The 22,967-nt window shown below is 36.7% G+C and overlaps 1 protein-coding gene across 1 annotated transcript in view; it reads right to left on the bottom strand.

The window, feature by feature from the left end:
* The window catches only part of Atp11b (ATPase phospholipid transporting 11B (putative)), a 120,043-nt gene that overhangs the window by 4,338 nt on the left and 92,738 nt on the right, over window positions 1-22,967 (bottom strand). The window contains exons 22-29 of the mRNA XM_017798741.2: window positions 21,806-21,951; window positions 18,525-18,584; window positions 16,594-16,721; window positions 15,538-15,676; window positions 14,231-14,296; window positions 13,440-13,543; window positions 11,512-11,677; window positions 562-692 (exon numbers count right to left, since the gene is read on the bottom strand). Coding sequence (XP_017654230.1) covers window positions 562-692; window positions 11,512-11,677; window positions 13,440-13,543; window positions 14,231-14,296; window positions 15,538-15,676; window positions 16,594-16,721; window positions 18,525-18,584; window positions 21,806-21,951 — 940 coding nt within the window. The remainder of the gene's footprint in view (window positions 1-561; window positions 693-11,511; window positions 11,678-13,439; window positions 13,544-14,230; window positions 14,297-15,537; window positions 15,677-16,593; window positions 16,722-18,524; window positions 18,585-21,805; window positions 21,952-22,967) is intronic.

The raw sequence follows: 22,967 nt of genomic DNA, 5'->3' as shown, positions 1-22,967 counted from the left end.
AGAAACGTAAAATAAAAAACTCATTTCAGACATCTTTAAGTAGGGGCAGAACAGCTTTTTGGTTTAACGCTGAATGACTAACTTTAGGAAACATAATGAAGAATAAGGAAGGGAAGCAAAGATGCTTGACTCCATTTAGCATCGAGATTGATTTGTAAAGACAAAAAGCAGTAGAAGAAAAAAACAAAAAAACAAAAAAACCCCACAACCAACCCAGCAGGGAATGAAACAGCAGTATAGAGATAATTTAAAAGAAAGATAAGCAAGCCAGACAGAGTACCAGATATACAGGCCTACTGACTGCATCTTAGAAAATTACAAGTACAGTTTGTTCATTGGATGAAGTCTCTTCAAAGATGCTTTTTCTTCCTTTGTGAGTGAAAGAACCCCACCTCAAAGCTACAGAGTGAAATCTACCATCAAAGAGTGCTAAGGAGCAGTAAGCTTCCTGCTTCAGTTGGCAAGGCCAGCTGAGTTACTGGGCATCTACAGCTGCAGGCTCAGCCTGCTGTCTTCCAGGACAGCCATCTGTAGCAAAGGCTACTTAGAGAAATGTCACACCTGCTGATGTGGGTGGGACTGCACCTTCCTAGAACTCGTTCCAACATTCTTCCAACAGATGTGCACAGCGTCTCTCCTGGGAAGCAGCACATGGAGTCCAAGCACTTGAGACTTGAATTTGGTTCAGTAAGCTGCAAAGGACAAAGAAAAGTTAGTTATTCATAGATTTCAGACTTCCAAAAAGCACAACAAATACTTTAAAATCAAAAGTGATTTATACAAACATACTTATTTTCCTATAATATGGAATGCATGGGAATCTTTGGAGGTCTAACCATACTAAAACTTTTAAAAGCTCTGCATTCTAATTAGAAGTCTAGTAGTATATAAAAACAAGCAGATAATATTTAAATCTGCAAAGATTTATTATTTTACTTTTGATAATTTACTGTGGCCAAATTGGCTAATGCCAATATTTAGAAACTTAGGGAACTCTAACTTATCTTGGAGCTTTACTTAGGTGAAATGCTCCTGCAATTCCAGTTAAAAAATGTCCAGCAACTGAGGACAGTGGAGTGAGAACTATTGGAGACCTGGAAGAAACACCCAGGCAGGAGCTACAGTCTTCAGCTAGAATATGATTAACAGCAGCAGTAGCAGCACTTCTTGGAGTGTTCCCAAGAACAAGCACTGAACACACAGCTACTCCATAGCCTTTACCTTAAAGTGCCAAGCAACTACAAAGTACCATCTATGCCCACCATCAACTTATCTTCTTAACAGTGAGCACCGATGTCACAGTGATCAAATTTTTCCAAAGTTAATAAGTACTGCTATTAAGATTTAAAGTTGAATCTTTCAAATTTGCAAGATTTATAATGATTCAGTCATGTACAGACTCAGCAAGATAACCCAATTCCACACTACTGACAACTTTAATTATTAAAATGAGGGGAAACGGTCTGAACACACAGCTGGAAGCATCCCAACCTTGGTTTTGTCTGTGAGGAATACTCTAAATTTTGTAAGGGCTACCATTTAAAAAACTTTTTGAATTCCCTTTCATATATATATACATGTATATATAAAACATTCTATATACCAAATATTTGGAAGATACAGAGGAAAGAGAGGAATGAAGTAAATTCAGTAAAGTTCACATGTACAAGGTTGGGATCTCCCTGTGCTGTATGAGGCATGGTAACAGAGGACACTGTAGAGACTCACAATAGACACAAATGACAGATGTGAAATGTAGGCAACCTGACACTTTGAAAGAAGCAAATGGCAGGTCCTACAAGACCCAATGCTTGGAGGCATTAATTCCTTGTAGTGAGAGAATGAGGTTTCTGTTTGCCTGGTCACAACACCACCCTGGGATCTGCTAAGCACCAAGATATTTCATTAAATTGGCTTTGGTTTAGAGTACTGTTTCTTAAATTGTGTTTTGTGACATATTTCATTAAAAGGGGAGGGGGGCTTCTATGCTAGATTAAGTAACTTGGGAAATACTGATCTAGCAAAGTTCCAAGCAGATTTTCAGATTGTCAGGAAATGTGGTAAGTCTTAATTGGTAAAATTTGAGATCACCATTCTCCAATCAGCTTTTTAAGGAACTGCTCCCTCTACTCTGCCCCACATTTCAGGAACAGTCACTAACACAGAAGGAACATTAGTATGCAGAGGATGCTGGCTCAGGCAACAGGTTATTTATTATTAGCTCCCAGTTTTGTCTTTGGGGACTCCTGTGGTCCCACGTGTTCAAGGTGAGGCATAAGCACTGGACTCAAGTTCTTCCCCCTGACTCTAGGCTGGTCTTCCACAGTCTCCACACAAGTCACTGGGGCATGTTTCTTGCCTGTTGGCCTCATCAAAAGGTCAACATGCTGATCCCACACCAAGGCTCAGTTTAACTTCTACTGTCTCAGTTTCCAACCAGGAGGAATCTTCTGGATTTTGTTCTACTGCTTAGGAATATCTCTGGAATAGCACAAACTCTTGAAAGTCAACTTGTAGTTACTCAGGAAGTCACTGTGTCAGTGTTCAGTTGGACAACTCTGCACTCCTCTAGTGAGACGAGGAAAAGGTGAGAAGCTGTTGTATCCTCTTCAGATGAGGAGACAGGTCAGGAGTTTGCTCAAGCTTACTTACCAGAGTGCCAAATTATTTTTCAATCTCTTACCCTGTCTTTTAAAAACTATAATAAGGAAATGAGTCAAAAAAAGAGGAAAGTTCAAACCCTGATCATGCTAAGAGGGCATGAAAGAGCTGATGGAAAAACAGCTTTGAAAAGTATCTGGAAGGGTGAGTGGGACTTCAGTGCTTGAAGGAGGGAAGGGACATTCCAGACTTATGGAAGAAAATGAATACCTGTGTAGGACATGGGGTACACCGAGCACAGGCTTAGTCTAGGCAGAAGGTGGTTGTTACTACTGCCCCTTGTGAGAAGAGCAGCACAAGTCACTGACAGACCTGGGGCTCAGTGCTAATCTCCAAACACTGTCACTGGCCTCCAAAGTATTTCTGGTCTGAGAGAGTAAGAGTTTAGAAAACCTTACAGCAATGTGACAAAACAATTTTGCACTGTTAAATCCAATAATCATTTTTAAAATTAGGAATTATTTTATGTATCTTTACGTTTTAATTTTCCTAATTTATTTTTATCATAATCATAAAAATATGAGTACTTGAGACAGGATAATAAAAATAAGAAAATAAAGCCTGGTCTTTTAGCACATTTATTTAGGGAGCAATGGACTTTACCAGAAACTAGGGAGGAGGGGTCTTGTCTGATATGTCTACATTTAGTGTCTTGTGGTTTGCTCATAGATGTTGAGTCACCTGCATGTGAGTGTCCTCCTGTGTGCAGAACGCCCTGGGGTCTGCATCTGGTTTCAGGGAGCTGTCTTCATACTCCTCACTTTTCATTGTAAACATATGGCCAGATGCTGAAACATGGACACCGAGAGAAAGCAAATATCTCAAAATGTCAAACATGCTACAAAGAGCGTTGGGGATGCAACCCTCTTTGTAGCATACCTGTGGTATGTGAACCTGCCTGCCAAGTGTGAGGCCCTAGGTTCAATCTCCAGTTTAAGAAAAATTATAAAAAAATGATAAAACCCTAGGTGCTCTAAAAGTGCTGAATGCTACAGAGTTACCTATGGAAAGACTCTCATGTCCTCCAGCAAACCACCATGCCCTACCAGTGTGCCTCAGGCACATAGTCTCTCTCAATAGCCAGGAAATGAGAGCTCAGCCAGAAGACTCAGAGCCACAGCTGCTAATGTAATGAGGGCAGAACTGGAGTGGAGTATGCACTTTCATTTCATTCAACGTAATGGGAGAGGGGATGCTTGTATTTTTGAGGACTGCTTATAAAAACCAGAAAAACTAATGGCATGGGATCCCAGACTTTTAATGCAGCAGCCATTTTGATCATTAGTAGGCTACATCTGCTTCCTAGGTTGTCAACCCCCACCCGCCCCCATGGAGACTCGACATGACTATGGATGGCTAGTAAAATATCCATCTTTATAGGATTTGCCTTTTGAAACTCTGGCTTACTGCTCCAATTCCGAAACAATTACAGTCAATCTTTACTTGGTTACCAAATATCTTCCTTAAATCTTAAAAACGTTAAGCATTTTTTGTCACTCCAATGTCATCAACTGAAGTTTCCTTTTAAGTTTAAATAAGAATTGCCAGACTGCTAACTGTATGAGGGCTTTTGCCTTTAAAACAGTTTTGTATACTAATCAATATTCTCTTGTTTAGTCCTAAAAAAGTTATTTGGATAGAAGCCTTAAACTACAATTATGAGGGAAAAAAAGAGGGTTTTTTTTGTTTTGTTTTTTTAAAAGAGAAATGTTTTCTTTTTAATGTGAAATCAAAAGCTATCAATTACTGGATTTTTTCTTCCAGCTCAGGCCTCTCAACTATCCTCTGCTTCCTTTCCCCTAAGTGAGCAGACAACTCTGAAATGAAACTTTCAAAGATATTCACATGTTGGTTTGCGGGCTTTCTAGAGAGAGGGCTTTCTAAATGTACTGCCTCCCTTCAACTCAAAACTAAGCATATGATAAAAAATTATATTGATTAGGGAGGTGGGGGGAGGGCTTGTCAGGAAAAGAGCTTGCTGTGTAAGGAGGACTGCAGTTTGGGGCTCCAGAACCTGTCTTTAATTCCAGAGCTGGGAAGGTAAAGGCAGAGGATCCCTAGGTAGGCTAGACTAGTTGAAACTGGGAGCTCCAGATTAAACAGCCTCAAAGAATAAAGAAGAAAGATTGAGAATGACTCCCAGCATTGGCTTCAGACCTTCACAAGCAAACATTTATAAGCACCCCAATATATGCCTGCCGACAAACATGAAAACATGCATACACATATGCATGCACACCATAAGCCAGATGCAAAAAATTGAATAATTATAATAATTTTTATAATTGGCTCATTCCTAGTTTTCAAAGGAGACTGGATCTCTTTTATTTAAATGACATATTTATTCAATTAACAATGTATGACTAGGATTTATAGTTTAGGTAAGGAAGAGATCTGTATTTACAAAAAGTTAAAATTCCAAATATAATGCAGAGGGTAAAGTTAAAGTCACAGGTGAAAAGGAGAAAATTCACTTATAATTCCTGTGCAAAGGTAACCATAGTAAGGTTCCTGTTACTCAACAGAAATATTGTTTTTATTATTATTATTTTCATTTTCTGTGTATGAGTGTATTGCCTGCATGTGTGTAAGTGTACCCGTCTTGTACAGTGCCTGCAGAGGTCAGAAGAGGGCGTTGGATCTCCTAGAACTGGAGTTACGGACAGTTGTTAGCCACCATGTGGGTGCTGGGAATCGAACCTGGGTCCTCTCCAAGAGCAATCAGTGCTCTTAACTGCTGAGCCATCTCTCCAGCCCCCTCAACAGAAGCATTCTTGAGAATACAATTCCGAACTGCCTTGTGCATGTTAGTGGACATCCTAAAGCATGGTGGCACCAGATCCATCTCTTACAAGGTATCAACTTGAGCTTAAGCCCTGGAGAACTTCTATCACAGAGACGGAATTTCATATTTCTAGCATAGTTAGAGCTCAAGTGGATTATCTGTTCAGTACATCACCCAGGGCATTACATAAGTCCTGGCCAGCTTCTGTTCTTTGCCCAGCAAGTTCTTCACATGAGCTTTTCCTGCAGCCCAACCAGAATATACTAAAAAAATGAAAAATCTTTCCATAACAAAGCACAATAAAAATTATATTCTAACCATATTTTTTTCCTTTTCTTTTGGAGAAGGGTCTCATGAAGCCCAGGCTAGCCTTGAACTTGCTATGTAGCCAAAGATGGTTTTGAATTCCTACGCGATCTTCTTGACTCCACCTCCTGAGTGCTGAGATTATAGGCATATGCCATCACACACAGTTTATGCTGTGTGGGGAATTGAACCCAGGGTTTTGTGCACTTGAGACAAGAATGCTACCAAATGAGCTACATCCCCAGGCTCCTAACTATAATCTCTTGAAACAATCAAAATAAAAATTCAGAATTCATTTGAATTTCTTTTCAATTAATAACTGAGAACTAATTAAGTGCCTTCATTAATGGCAATTTACTAAGGAAAATATAACTTTAAACTGTATCTCAGACTCCTACAGATTCTTCAAATCATTATACATGCTTCATGATTCAATTTATAGTAAAGTTGAAAGATCTATAATCTTTAAGTAGCTTTATTTTCAAGTTTCTCCATTTGCTTATCCCAGATGAGACAACAGCATCTTCTTGACCAGAAATTACAATAAAATGACAACTAATTGGAGTAAAAATACAGTTATTGGTGGTGGGTCTCTAACTGGTACACACTGGAATATTATGCATATCTCAATTGTGTCTAGAAGTAGTTAGGGTTTGTTCTTCAAGACAGGAGTAACTACTTCCTTAACCAATTAATATATGTGTAAGTGTATTTTTTTTTTTTTTTTTCTTTTTGAGACAGGGTCTCCCTGTAGCCCCAGCTGGTCTGGAACTCACAGAGATCTGCCTGCCTCTGCTTCCCAACTGTGGGATTAAAGGTGTGCAGCACCACTCCTGGTAACCAATCGATATTTTTATATAAAGATACAACTATGAAAATTTATGAAAAGAATCAAGTCTGTTCAACGTCAGTCAGAAAAACCACTCATTAAATGTAAACCACTCACGTATTTCAACTCAAAAGAGACTTTAGTAATTCAGTGTCTACATTAAAATTCATAAAAAGATGTGTATTACTTATCACTGTAAATCCAAAGAAAGATGACTAAGACATTCAGGGATATAAAGAAATCCAGAGGACACAAAGAAGGAAAAGAACTAAAGCAAAACAATATGTGAGGGACAGAAGTAGCAATGTGAAATGGAAATGTGATGGTGGTGCTCCCGTGGCATGCCCAAGCACGAGAATGCCGTGCAGAATTCCCAGGAAGGCCCAGCGCAGTACTACCTAGTGCACGTAACAACTGTCCTGCTGGCTGCAAGCCTCAGCTAGCAGGTGCCTACTGTCCTCCCCTCTGTGCTGGCTTTCAGCAAATTCATATGCTGAGCCGACTGAACCCTTATCTTCTTCCATCTAGAAGGACAGAAAAGCAGTAAATCTCATATTGCAGAATGATAGTCTCAGTATACAGTTTAGAATCAAAGCAGTTGGGTCTACAATCAGAGGCACAAGTGAAAGTTCACATAACAGCACAACTACTGCCACAAAACAGAGCTAATGAGCTTCTTAAGGGGAACAAAACAAGGCATACAAAGTCATGATTTCTAAAGAACAAAGTTCTTAGTAATGCACAGTCTACTGAAAACCAAATTTCCTTTAGTAAAATTCTATTTCTTCTGTAAAATTCAATGCCAACAAGATTTAGGATTTGTACTGCAGTTACATCCAATTTTACACCCTTATGCTTCCACTTCAGGAGACTGCTGCAGAGCAGAAGGGCCACATGATTATAAACATCAAATGTGAACAAGGAGATTGATTTAATTTACTTGTTGACAAAATTAAGTTGAAATATTTCTTTAGGAAAGGTCAACTGATTCCTGTCTGACTTTGGTTGAGAACAGCATCCTCTTTCTGTTTATCTTTGCTGCTGATTTTAAGTTAGTAGCCAAGAGCACATAAAACGTCCATGCCTGCTGACCAACTCAGAAGCCTAGGAAGGAGAACATGTTGGGAATGTGTATAGGTTGGAGGAGGAATAGTGAGTGTGACACCAGCACTCAGGTCAGCCACCAAGGGAGTAATACTTTCTCCTCTGCAACACTAGACTGGGGAGTCTAAGGATGGCCATCTGACCCATCAAGCTTGCTTTTTATGGTTGTTTTCAGAAGAATGTTAATCTTACTAGTTTATTACAAAATTATAAGGCCTGGATCTCTTTATGATTTTCTTTCCTCATTCTTTTAGGTCTACCGTTGCTTAAAAAGAGTGGTTTGATTTAAGCCAGCATGATATGTTAAAATATGAATTCCTAATAATACGATTAATCACAATACAGGCTATCTTCACTTGACAAAGGAACTGACCAGCATGTTCTTTTAAATAAGGAGCTCTGCGACAGAGTTAAATAACTGGATCCTCAAGTAGTGACAGATAGCCACTGATGATAGGAAATCATCTACTGATAAAATTGTGTTCTACATATTTCCTCAACCAAAAGTAAAAATAATTATTCACATTTGTTTGGATTTTAGTTCTTACAGACAAAATATAGTTTACCACTTAAATACCCATTTGTGACACATAATTATACTGTTATCATTCAAAGAGAGTATTTTTAAAAAATTTGAAGCTAATAAAACATAAAATGCTTAGTAAAACTTTATAACAGCTTAAATTACAAACTTACACTATCATCAAAAGGTTAAATGGTGTTATGTCAGTCACTCGGTTGATCAAGTGAATATAGATTAGAAACTTTGGAAAACAAATAACTATCAAAAATATATATAACTAAGGATCGATCAGATACTGACAAACCAAGAAATTGCAAAGTTTCAAAACTAAAAATATTTTAGTCATATTGCCTTTCTTTCTAAAAATTAGGTTAAGCTCAATACTTCATTTAGATATGTTATTATATTATCAGAAGTTCTAGGATTTCGGTGTTCATTTCCTTCGGTCAAAAGACGTCTCTAGACTACTGGTAATTTTGTGCAAACTGACAAGGTGGGCACGGCTGTGGAGACAAGAGTAAACGTGAGGTATGTGAGATGTACATTTCAGTTTGAGATACACTGAAGAGTAGCAATGAGATGCTTGTGCAACCATCACACCACCAGGCAGACATACATGTATTTACATCACAGATTCAGGCAAGATAAAAATGGACTGCTCTCACTTCCAAGTAACTGCATCTTAAGTTCATACTTTGTGATATGTTCTGCAGTTCTCATCACTCAGCATGCAGGAGCAGTCTTAGACATGAGGGACGTGACAAGCAGAAGCATTAGAATTATGCCAGAGAAGACAGTTTGGGTGTCAAGATAGGCAACAAGGTACAGATCTCTGTCCTTTTACGCTCATTTTCATCTACATGTTCTTTTCAAAGAAGAACTGGGTATCATTTTAGGTTTTAAAATGCATATTAATAAAGGTTAAATTAGTCAGAGACAGAGCTGTGCTAAAAAAAGGCCCCACTCTTGATTCATGCCTCTGCCCATCTTTGGATATTTTTAAACTGACCTTTGGCATGCAGAAGAGTTAATGAGGTCTATCCTACTCTACCTAAGTTTGCTCAGCTGATTCCTTGCCCTCGACAAAGGCTGCAGTGCGATGAACTCGTCACTTAAAGCGACTGTGTTGGAGTACATCTACAAGTAGACAGAAAAGGGATAGGACACACACAAGTCAGAGAGCCGCATTCATTACCTAGGAGACACAGGACAAGCTTTGAAAATACCAAACATCTGTTCCCACAAGAGCAGGAAATATGCATGGTACACAGAAATGAATGACATTTGTAGGATCTTGGCCAGGGCATAGAAAAGTTTACTCTTAACTTTTAATACATTCTTATTCTGGAGAAAAACAGAGCTTGGGATAACTACTGACAGCTCTTCGTTATTGAATGATTGACTGATTGACAGGGTCTTACTATGTAGTCTTGGCTGGCCTAGAACTCTCCATGCAGACCAGGCTGACTTTGAATTCACAGAGATCTGCCTGCCTCTGCCACCACACTCAGTGACAGCTCTTCTTTTGATATGACTTTTCTTGCTATTTTTGGTAAAGGAAGTAGCTGGCAACTTTGTAGCCATTTATCCATCCTTTGAAATCAGAAGTGACAGTAGAGGCCGAAATAATGCTTACTATAGCCAAGGGATATATCTGCCAGATGGGACAGAGATGATGACATGCTGTCTCAGTAGAAAAGAAAGACAAGACAAGACAAAAGAGCAGGGGGAGACTGAAGACCCAGGAATGGAAGTAGAAATTCTGTCCTGTCCTCAACAAGACCCAGAACATCTCATCCACCATTTGGATATTTAGATAGCAAAAAAGGGAAATTATTCTTTCGTATGATAAAATTTAGTGTAAATTCCATTTTTAAACAGTTTTAACAGTTAAGAGTCAAAACACACAGAAGTAGTTTTGATTTTTTGTTTGTCTGTTTAAGGCATTCTTTAAAAGCATCAAATATTTCTTCTGTAACACTTTAAAACAAGGCTACATAAAAGGTAAAAGTAATTAATATTATAACTTTTTGGATCAGTAAGAAATCTCTGTAAAATATATACTAAGTTTGTTAACCATAGAAGTACTAAGGACAAATGTAAATAAATTTTAATATAATGTTACTCATATAATTTTTGTGAAATGTAATGTAATATAGGCCAAAAAGGAGACAAATTGTTCTCTATAAAAGTCTAGAAAAGTATAAAAAACAATGTACTAAAATTGATTAAAATGTATTAGTCTTTTACTATAAATATTTACTTCTGAAGATTAGAAATAAGACAGGCAAATCTTTCTGACATGGATTTAATAATATATTATAGCATGGAAGCCCGGCCCTAATAACATACAGACGCACATAGGCAGACACAGCAAACATTTAGATGCTTTGCAGCCCCACTTGGAAATCAGTATGGCAGAGAACACCCTCGTCCTCGTCACTCCTATTCAACTTCAACAGCATTGAAATACACATTCGTGCAGGGCATGTGGCGCAGGCCTTTAATCCCAGCACTTGGGGGGACAGAGGCAGGCTGATATCTGTGAGATAGAGACCAGCCTGGGATCTAACAAGTTCCAGGCCAGCCGTGGCTACAGAAAGACCCTGTCTCAAAAAAAAAAAAAAAAAAAAAAAAAGGGACTTATTCCCCAAATTATTTTGATATATCACAGTGAAAGATTTATCGTCCTCTTTTTTTTTTTTTTTTTAAAAAAAAAAAAAAAAAAAAAAAAAAAAAAAAAAAAAAAAGGGACTGTATTACCAAAGAAAATAACTAAGAACTGTTGAAGCAACCACCTGAACCATTTACTGAGCACTTACTATGTTTAAAAGGAATGAACATTTCTTTATCATAATTTTACTAGCAGGGAAACTGAGGCTCAAAGTCAAAATGCTACCATGCAGCAGAGCTAGGAGCTGAAGTGACATCAGTCCCAAAACATCACAGTCTTAAGCATGAAACATACTGTTAGCATCTGCTGTAGTTTAAAGACATGGCTATAAATCTCATTCACGGCGAAATGATGCAATACTGTGATAACATTTAAAAGATATTTTCTATTATCATCTGGGGATAATCTGACCATTTGATATTTTAAAATGTTTTACATTACAATTTACCAGTAGTCATAAAATGAATAGAATAAGAAAAAAAATTTAAAAGTACACATTTAAAAATGTTTATATTGGAAAATACTTTGATAACAGGAATAGGTATTTTCTGTCACACGAAAACTGTAATTGTAGCTGTTTGTCACTAACACTCCTAAGTAAAGAGATACTGAGTATGAAAAGTGCCTACCTGTGCCTTTTCAGTACTTGTAGGATGGAGATGTCGGTCAAATACCTTCTTCACAACATCAAGAAACAGACAAGTAACGACCATAAGGATTATGGCAAACCAAGTGGACCCACTTGACAAGAGCTGAATAAATATAAAGTACATATTCTGGGAGCCCAAAAAAGGCCTGCAAAGAAGACACTAGACTCATTAAAAGTGAACAAGAGCAGGCATGGTACCACATATTGTAATCTAAACACTTGGAGGACAAGGTAGGAAAATCCTGAGATTGAGGGCTATACAGGGAGACTTTGTTTCAAAAATAAACAAGCAAAGTAAAACTGAGTTAAATCAAGACATCATAGAAATACAAATAACTCTTAAAATAACAATGTCAAGAGCATTCCAGGAAACTGTTCTAAATTGAAACTGGTGTAACTTAAATGAATAATAAGACAGACTTTGTTAAAAAATGAAATGCAGTTTATTTTTCATAACAATCATACTTTTTACTAACAGCAGAAATGGCAAACTATTAGCTATATAACTCTTTCTCTTTCTTAGTGAGAAGACTAGAAAAGCATAAAGAGTAATGCAGACTTCAGAATTCAGAGACCAAGAAATAGTGTGTAAGAAAATATTTTCTTTTGATTAAAAAAGAAAAAAACCTGGGCCAATGAGATGGCTTGGGGTTACAGCACTTGCTGCCCAAGCCTAAGGACTTGAGTTCAATCCCTGGAACCCATGTAAAGGTTTTGAAAGAAGAGAACTGATATTACAGAGTTGTCCCCTGATGTCCATATGTGTACTGTGGTACATGTATACACACATACACACACACACACACACACACACACTAATAAAAAACCAACCCTTGATCATCCAAATCTTAAGACTGACAGATTTTAAAGGTTTTTCTTTTGGAATTTTTGTTATTTTTGACAAGGTCTTCCCTAGTCCCAGCCTGCCTGGAAGTCATGACGTAGACCAGACTGGCCTTGATCTCCCAGAGATTCACCTGCCTCTGCTTCCTGAGAGCTGGGATTAAAGGTGTACTCCACCATGTCCAGCATCGAAGTTTTTTCTTTATAAATAGATATAAAAATAAATACAGTAAAAAATGCTAGCTCTATATGGGGTAGTGGTATATGGAGGTATGCTTTTTGGGCTTTTGTATGTATAACATCAAGAAACTAAAAGGAAATACAGAAACAAATGGAGAAAGTAATACATAAGTGTATTCTTTTATGATCCTTAATGAAAGTTAATGATTAGTCAATCCGAGTTCTTTGTGCTTATGTTCATACATTTTTCCCCTGGTAAATGGACCTAAGGCACAACAGAGACATGTAATATACATACTCTCCAAAAGTAAGACATTGGTTGTCCATCATTTACCAAAGAATCTTAGGGAAAGCACGAACTTTTGATCTATCAGTCTACTAATGATCTAATGATCTTACATTTAGTGAAGATGAGACATACTATTAAATTTTGAGAGTGATATTAGTCAAAATTTAATGGACTGGGGTTGTGCAGATAGGGGAGGGGGTCTAAATACAATTAAGATGTATTGTATGAAATGCAGAAAAATTCAATAAAAACATAGAAAAAAGAAAAAAAATTAATGGGCTCTATGGGACTTATTTTATTAAATACATGAAAAATTTAAAGGTAATAAGGTTAGTGTAAAGAATATTAACTGTGAAGGCAGACGAACTACTTGGAGCCTGGCTTTGTTTCTTTTTCACTTCTGTGACCTAGAGGCTCAGTTTCCATGTAGAAAAATGAAAATAGGGTTATTGTGAAAATCAACTCAAAAAGTAAACTTATTACCAACATAATGTCTAAAAACTATCATGAGCAGAATTTGCACATAATAGAACACATAATAATAAATGTTCACTATAGTTAAATCAACATAATTAAGATATAGTATAGTCACTCACCAGAGAATCCCACCATAAAACAAAGAAAATATAAAATAAAATATAATAGAGCCCCAGGTAACAAGATGGTTGATCCAAGTCCAGAAATGAGTTTCCAAAGCCATCTAAAAAAAAAATATGTCTTAGCAATACAATAAAGCTTTACCTTCTACATAGAACTCAAGAATTACAAATATTAATTATGGGTGGGAGAGATGGCTCAGTGGTTAAGAGAACTGGCTGCTCCTGCAAAGGACCTGGGGTCAGTTCCCAGCACTCACATGATTGCTAACCACTGTCCGTTAACTCCAGTTCCAGGGGATCTGACACCTCCTTCTGACCTCCCCGGGCACTGCACGACATGGGTGCATCTACCTACATGCAAGCAATACACTCATACACATAAAAAAATACCCAAAACAAATATTAATTATAAGTGTTTAAAAGTTCCTAGGAGACACAGTATTAATGAAAGGGTCTTAGTAGAAAATAGCATAACACTTTTCTTCTGAGTGAAGCAGTACTGAAATTTCCATGTGATGACATGACCTCAACTCCACAACACAAAACAAGTTGTGTTTTAGATGATATACAGGCAAAGCAAAACTTCAGTAATTTGTGACCAAAATCATATGAAGCTTTCCAAAGCAATGAACATGAAAAAAAGTTTCTGGCAAAAACTAAAATGAATTATTAAAATTCAGTGAAACTATGCACTACTGAAAATGCAAAAGGGAACATACATGTGTACAGCTAAAAGATGAAGAAAATTAGCTACACAGTGTGCACACGTTTTTAATTTAGTACTGTACCTTTACAGTGACTGTAATAACCATGACTGTGAAGACTAAAGTACCAAATGTCCAGTTTCCAAACATCTAAACACAAGGAACAGACTGTTATGTTACAGATAAACACATGCTAACTCAATGTAAGGTAAAAGCAATTTCATCTTCTACAAAAAACTCTGAGGAGAACCATAACAAAGCACTGTTATGACTATAATACTGCACAACGACCCTTTTGGTAGTAAAAAGATCACACTAGAAATTCAGAGATGGTTCAGAATCCTGTCACAGACTGTTTTTACTTGGGATGATACAGTTACTGGTGATGGCTTTACTCTCATAACATTCTAAAAATTATAGTAAAACCCTGTTTGACCACAATTATTTTATGAAAATTTTGCAACCAAAAGTTACAATAGGACACTTGCTACAGTACATCTGGATACAAAATCTAAGCACACAGGAAGAAAGAAATTTAACCTTAAAACCAGCATCTGTAAGAAAAGATAATGGTCAATGGAATTATTCTTCAAAGGATTCCAGTAAAAGTGCAAGTCAGTCAGAAGTACTCTTCTGGTCTTTATAGCCCCACCTTATAAAGTTCATCACACACACAGAATCCCAAGAGTATCAGGATTTTATTTCCATTAGAATGTAAGTATGTAGCTTAGGTCAATTTAGTTTACAAGAATCATAATCTTAACATTGATTTAGAATTTGATTTAAAAGGCTACAAACATTCTAATAGCATTTACTTAAATTATTTATTTATGCTCATTTGTAAAATGAGCATACTTACAGGTTTCAGTAAGATTTAGAGTATGGAAAAATTAAAGAGTATTTGTCAAATAACTACTATTATTAACAACCGAATATCAATGAACATTTCTTTATTTATGGGTACTCTGGAGTCTACAAAGAGGCAAAGAATTGGAGAAAGCATATTGAACCTATGTTTTTTCTCAGTTTTTACATCTGCAGACAATGAATCACAAACGCCAAAAAGTAGTGGGTTTCAACTCAGCCCCCGAAGTGCCAGTCTTTTCTCTGCAGGAACGTGGGGGCGATTTGGCCTGGAGATGGTAAAAACCACATGCCTCGTCTCTAGTATCTGGTTTTACTAAAGGCATGCTATGCCACACTTTCCTTAGAAGGAAAAAGAGAAAGCCTTTTGCATAAGTAACATTTGGTAGCTTTTTTTTGTGTGTGGGGTGCTTATAAAGACCCAGCTCTTTGGGGATCTGGCTAAAAAGTGATCTGAGCTTACATTTTTTTTTTTCAATACCATTAACATTTTGTTAAGCATTCTTTAAAAGTATTATATATTTTACCTGGCCATTTCCGAGCAGAGATATATCTTTCCCCATTAGAAAATAGGATCCAAAAAAGAAAATAAAGGCATGACTGAAACCCAGGACGGTCCAATAAAGAAATGTTTTAATGCTTAAGAGATGATTTTTACTAATATCCCTGTAAATTTTTTTAAAAAGAAAAAAAGAAACACATTAGAAATCACTTTTTTTAAACCTATTACAAAATTATTACAATTAAAAACAAGATGGAGTTTTAAGGTAGCTAAAAAAAATGTTAGCAGAAAGAATAATTCCAAATTTACAAACCATTTCTAGTAACAGCAGATACTGGTATAACAGCTTGCAGTTGATGTAATAAATTCCAAGAGAATTTCTCATTTGTTTAAAGAAATATGATACAGGCATAATACTTCAGTGTAACTGTGAAAAGCTAATTATCAGTACTCTGTTCTCATTTGGCCACTCTGCCATGATGATGCACAGAGGCTCTCCTCAGTCTCTTATTTCCAACAGTAACTAATGAGAGCATATATATCCTGGGAGATAAAGCAAGGTATCCCATGTGGTGATAACTGGCTCTGTCTGCTAGCCTCTGTAAGAGCTTATGATAGGAACTAGGCTGGTCCTCACAGGCTCCACATCTCTGTGATTACTTGGTTTGGGAGAGCAAGAAAACAGCAGGACTTCGGACCTACCTTGCACTTTACTCTGATTAACACTCATAAATTATCTAATAGTAGAACAGGAGCTAATTTTTAAGAACTCTAGAGATACTAATGACTGAATAATGTCTTTTGTGCACATGAAATAGAACACTGTGTCCAAGAGTCCTAGAATGAAAGCGTTTGTTCTTAAAAACACTGGAAAAATGACTCAAATTCTCTCAAACATTCAATAACATTAAATCATGCAACCATGCTTTCCTTATGAAAGTATTAAACATATTAATTACCAAGACACGACCTATACATATTTGACACATTCACCCATTTTTTAAGATGTATGTTAAAACTGATAACTAGTGCACACTTGCAATTAGAAATATGCGGACATTTGATATTGGAAAATACTTACCGATAGAGGGTGGGCTTGCTCTGTAATATATAAGGGTCTATATGTTGTTCCAAAAGACTGTATGTAAGAACAGGTAGAGAAGTAAAACAGATGTTGTATAAAGTCAGGTACACGCTGTCATACAGTGTCTAGAAAGAAATTGAAGGAATTTTGAGACTCTCAATTACATATTTCTGTTATGCATATAACCACAATGAAACATTTAAAAAGTGTGCTAGTTTTTTCAACTTCTAAAATCCATTAAAAATTTCAATTAATAATTCTAATTTGCTTTAATATTGAAGCAATAATGTCTGAGATCTATCTATATTCTTTGTGGAAATTGGAATATTTTGTGTTGTATTTGTCTTTGTTTAGAAATGTAGTGAGGTAGATTTACATTTCAAGATTCTCTATTTTACGTAGCCCTCTACATGCATCCTAGGCTTCCTGGGATTTCTCTGACAGGCCACACATACTGTTTTCCTCTGCTCTGACTTTTCCTGTCTACCCTTTTTTATACTATTATAGCACCGACACCTCTCCTTTTCCATGGAAGTTTTCCTTTTTTTGTTTTTCAATGGCTTAAGTTCTCTAAAGAGACATAGGTGCTACTGCTTGTACTAATGCCTTAGCACTGTGCCTATGGTTTACATATTGTTCCTATTATTAATACTGTCTCTTTGAAAACCTAATTCAAATAGGTCGGGCCCCTTTGTCATATGGTCATAGATTTGAGCTTTATTTCATTCAGGCAAACTGTTGCTAGTCATCAATGTCTAAGCAGCTATTTAAAATTTAGAGCCATATCTTGTAAACAGGAGAAAACAGCAATTACCAATAGGAACTCATGAAAGTCTAAGGTAACTGAGCTCTGTTTTTTTTTTTTTTTTTCAAATTTAAAATACATAGTCAGCTATGGGAAAAGGGTATTCAATTAGTCAGAAGCAGCAGGTCCAAGTCACAGCTTAGTCATTAACTTGGCTTTGTGATCTTACACAGCTATTTAAATCTGAGTTTTACTTTCCTTTTCCATAAAATAAAACATGGGTCAAGTACGGCAAATAAGTTACGTATATGTAAGCCAAGACACATCCTGTGGCCATTACAACAACCACTAACAGATTAGAGCCTTCCCTTCTGACTCTAAAACTTCAGAAATGCTTTCAGTCCAGTATTCCAGGAGCTTCTATGGAGAATAAAGCTAGTTTCTGAGGGGAAATTTATGTTATCTTTGGACAAATCACTACAGTTCTTATCAAATTTTTAAAAAGTTCAGGGCCAGAAATAACAAAATCATGTGAACCTTTGATACTTATTCGGTCTGATTTGATATACTACAGAGATGTTGAAAAAAGTTTTATCAAGGGTTAAGGAGGTAATTCAGTTGGTAGAGCGATTTTGCCTAGCATACAGAAAGTCCCTAGCACTGCCTTTGGAGGGCGGGGCGGTGGTGGGAAGGGGGAGATCAGTTATTGTGCCTGTAATCCCACACTTGGAAGGTGGAGGCAGGAGGATGAGTTCAAGGTCATCCTTGGCTATATAGAAAGTTAATGACCAGCTTACGTTATAGGAAACCTTATATAAATAAATAAATAAATAAATTAATTAATTAATTAAAGAATCAGCAAGGCAAGGTGGCGCATGCCTTTGATACCAATGCTCCCAGCAGAATCAGGCTGATGTCTCTGAAATTAAGGCTGCTGGGGCTACAGGGAGACCTTGTCTCCAAAAAAAAAAATCAGAAATAACATATATTCAGTTATCAACAGTAATCTCAAACTCAAAGCCAGAATAAATATTATGAATGTTAGGCTGATTAAATAAATATACTACTTAAAGAAATTTTGCCTGGTTATTTATAGAACTAGGAAAAGCTAAAGTCTCTCTAAATACCTATCAAGATTTTAACACATTCTAAAAGGACAAAACAAAAGATTCTATTTACTTACTTGCTGAGAAAACAAACAGTAGAACTGATACAAAAACTGGGGTGTGATAAAGCACACATTCTGAAAAACAAGATTAAATGGAAAACAATTCAAATATTTACAACTAAAGAAAAAAGTCTTAAATGGTTACTGAAGTGTTTAGAAACAGAATCTCAGTTGATATTGTAAGGAAGTGATTTTGCTCTAAAGACTTGCACATATAAAAATGAGAAAACAGAATTCTCATTTTACTGAAATATGTCTACAAGTAGCCTAAGAAGTAATGAGGATATTACACTGGAAATTTTCTTCATTCCTACCATTGACAAGCAGTGAAATTTGCAAGTTTCTATATCTTAATACTTGTCATATATAGGATAATCTGTAACAGTTACTTAAATTGTAGGACTACAATAGCTTTATATTCCAAAAATATTTAAAACACAGAATGGAGCTAAAAACATCTGTGTCAGTATTTTTCATAATACAACTAAAAGCTAGAAAAGGGTAGAAAAAAACTGCACATCCGTTTACAGCACTGTGTAATCACATATATAACAGGTAGAAGCTATAAAACAACAGGTTAGAAGAAAACCACCACATCATCTTGCAGCAATGTGCAATCTACTGCTGTTCTTTTAGCTTGTAGCTATTAATTAGAGGAAAATATACAACACGGTACTCTGGTATGTTAAATGTCTTGTTAATAGGGACTCTTTAACACGGGTTCCACTGAGTCTCCTATTCCTTGAAAGGATTCAGAGACAGAACAGTGTTTCAACATTATTAGTTTCTTTATAATCTTTTAAATTTATTTATTTAAAAATATTTTATTATTTTTTATGTGTATGAGTATATTGCCTGCATGCACGAGTGCACCCATGTCGTGCAACGCCACGTATGTCAGAAGAGGGCTTCAGAGTCTCCTGGAACTGGAGTTAAGGATGGTTCGTAGCTGCCATGTGGGTACTGGGAATTGAACCCAGGTCTTTTGCAAGAGCAGTCAGTGCTCTTAACCTCTGAGCCATCTCTCCAGTCCCTATTTATTATTTTTATTTTATGTGTATGAGTGAGTTATTTTATGCGTGTAAGTGCACCTGTGTCGTGCAATGCCTGAGGACGTCAGAAGAAAGCACCAGATCTCCTGGAACTGAGTTAAGGACAGTTGTTAGCTGCCATATATATGGGTGCTGGAAATTGAACCTGGGTCCTCTGCAAGAGCAGTCAGTGCTCTTAACTGCTGAGCCGGCTCTCTAGTCCATAGTTTCTTTATAATCGTAAGTATTTTATGTTCTACATATAAAAATCCTGTAATTGAGAAGCTTATACATTTCACTAGCTCTCATAAGGTAATACTGATAGGACAAAATGATTAAAGATCTGTGCTCTGAATTCATCAAGGTGGAGGTTCAATTAAATTTATTACTATATTGGGCTGGAGAGATGGCTTGGTGATTAAGAGCACTGGCTGTTCTTGCAGAAGATCAGGGTTCGAATCCCAGCACCCACATGGTGGCTAACAACTGTCTGTAACTCTAGTTCCAGAGGATCTGACATCCTCCTCTGTCCTCCATGGGCACTGTATGACATGGGTGCACTTACAAACATGCAGGCAATATATGCATACACATTAAAAATAATAAAATGTTAGGCCAGGTGTGGTGGCACACGCCTTTAATCCCAGCACTTGGGAGGCAGAGGCAGGTGGATCTCTGTGAGTTCAAAGCCAGTCTGATCTACATAATGAGTTCCAGGACAGCTGGAGCTACAGGGAGACCCTGTCTCAAAAAGACCAAAAAATAAATAAATTAAAAAAAAAATAAAAAAATTATTACTAGATCAACATTAAATTTACTGTAGCTGAATTTGCACCAGATACAACATCAATTTTAAGTGTAAATTTTGATGTTTGATAAATTTATATGTCATAAAATTAGAGAATGTTTCCAAGGTGCTATGTATGCTACTGGAGGTAAAAATAATCATCAACCTGATTCAGCTGGACTCCTATGAACTACTGTAACTACTGGCCTGGTACGATATGTCCACTGGTACAATAGTGGCACAAATATTATGGGAGTAAGCACCAATTTTTAATAGGATTTAGGGTCTGTTTCCTAGGATGGAGCCCATACCTGACACTGATATCAGGCTTAGGAACCTGAGGCTAGACAGGTCATAGGACGTAAGGGAGAACCTAATGTTCTTTTTCACCAATTAGTTATCTTATTAAACTGACTTTTAATGACTTGTTATACACATAGATTAATGTATCTCACAACTCTCAGTAGGGAAGTTTCCTTATGCAACAGAAGCCTGCAACTGGCCAAAATGCAGAGAATAAGAGGCTATGTGTAGAGTGCTTATCCCTGAACAGGACTCCTATATCAAACTTTTCCCTCCCAAGGCTCAGGGATCATTGCAGAAGAGGAGGCAGAAAGACTGTAAGAGCCAGAGGTGGTGGATGACCACAAGGAAACAGAGTCTTCCACACAGCTGGTCAGTTCCTTGTACGAACTCACAGCAACCATGACAGCTTGCACAAGTCCCATGTAAGCTCAAACCAGATAAAATCCTAGCACAGACACAATGAATGGGTAAGAAACTCCAATGCCACCTAAGGAAATTGTGGCAGCAGACGGCTGTTGGGGAGGGGCAGAGACAGTCTCTTTCGAGCATGGGACTCTTGGTAGGTTAACCAGGCTCCAGTGGATGGTCTCACACTGAAGGACATTTAGGATATATATATATAGTAGAGCACATTAACTTGGGCAGGGGGCAGTAAGGGGAGGTGTGGATAGGGAAGGGGATCTAAATACCATCAAATTATATTGTATGCAAATTGCAAAAATTCAATAAATTTTTTAAAGAGTTCTCTCTTTTTGACATTGTGTGTGTTTTCACACGTGTGTATGCACATACGTGTGTGGCACGACAGAGCACGTGTCATGGCACCCATGTGAAGGTCAGAGGACAACTTTCAGGAGTTAGTTCTCTTCTTCTACTATGTGGATTCTGAAAATTGAACTCAGGTGCCAGGGCTGGTGGCAAGTGCCTTTACCCACTAAGCCATCTTGTTGGTCCCAAACACTCTTATAACAACCCTTTCCAGTAGCTTTACTACCTGCACCCTAGTAGCACAGGCAATCACTGATTTACATTCTGTCGGCATTCTATTTATTAGAAAATAGTTATTTTTACTTAAACTATTAAGAATAATTTGAATGGTTATAACAGCCCTTACATTGAAATTTCAAATTATACTAATAACTAACTGATTCTAATAAGCTAATGAAACTCACCTTATAAAAAAAATACTGTACAAGGGTAGCTATTCTAATATAATAAAAATGACCATGAACAAAAAGTAATTTAGAGAGAAATTTAAATCGTGCTATTGCATAGTCACTATTTCTTGCAGCTTGTCTTCCTTCTTTACCCATGATTCCTGTAATAAAGAAGACAAAAAGCCACGTTCAATGATAACCCAAAAGTGTCATCTGCACAATACATGTCACTATCTGAACTGTTTACAGTCGTTAAAGCTGCACTTAGGAACACCAAACCCTAATATACAGCAGTTAGCAGCTATCCGAAAGGATGTTCTATGTAAATATGCTTAACATGAAGTTACAAAATATACTAGACATATAGCACCAATTTTCAAAGAATTAGAAGAAAATAAATAGGAAAATAATATTGCAAGTTTAAGATCTAATATAGGCATCAATTACTCTACTAATATGTACAAAGTACTAAACTTACAATGGACAGTATACTCTAAGACAGCTTTAAATTTACCAGTTACCTAAGGAAAAAGAGCATATTTTACTACTCTTAAGCTGCTGTGTATAAGTCAGTGTGTTTTTTAAGTAAAAAATATTTTATAATAAATAAATAGGAAAAAAAGTGCAACCTGAAAGTAATGCATCATTCTTTTTTGGAAAAAAAACCTGGAAATCTTTTTAAAAAATGTATTTTTCATAGCATTTTATGTTTTAAAATAATTGAGTGACCATAATAAGCATTCATTTCTTTTTCTGTGATAGGACCATACTAAAAATTGCAGAGCATTTTTAATTTTAAAAAGTATAAAACAGCCGGGCGCACGCCTTTAATCCCAGCACTCGGGAGGCAGAGGCAGGTGGATCTCTGTGAGTTCAAGGCCAGCCTGGTCTACATAGCGAGTTCCAGGACAGCTGGGGCTACAGGGAGACCCTATCTCAAAAAAGACCAAAAAAAAAAAAAAAGTACAAAACAAAGGCATGATTGTTTTTACAAAATAGCATGCCAAGATTATTTCAGTATCATATAAATAGTTCAGGCTTAATTTAAAATTTTTTTTATTTTATTTTATGAACGTTTTGTCTGCATGTATGTAAGTGCATTTGTGTCATGCAGTAATGTGCAGAGGCCAGAAGAGGGTGTTGGATCCCCTGGAACTGGAATTATAGACAGCTGTTA

The sequence above is a fragment of the Nannospalax galili genome, unplaced genomic scaffold, assembly GCF_000622305.1.
Source record: "Nannospalax galili isolate Female #2095 unplaced genomic scaffold, S.galili_v1.0 scaffold557, whole genome shotgun sequence".
NCBI classification, from domain to species: Eukaryota; Metazoa; Chordata; class Mammalia; order Rodentia; family Spalacidae; genus Nannospalax; species Nannospalax galili.
The sequence above is the reverse complement of the archived record's forward strand: the minus strand, read 5'-3'. Positions and strand labels throughout refer to the sequence as shown.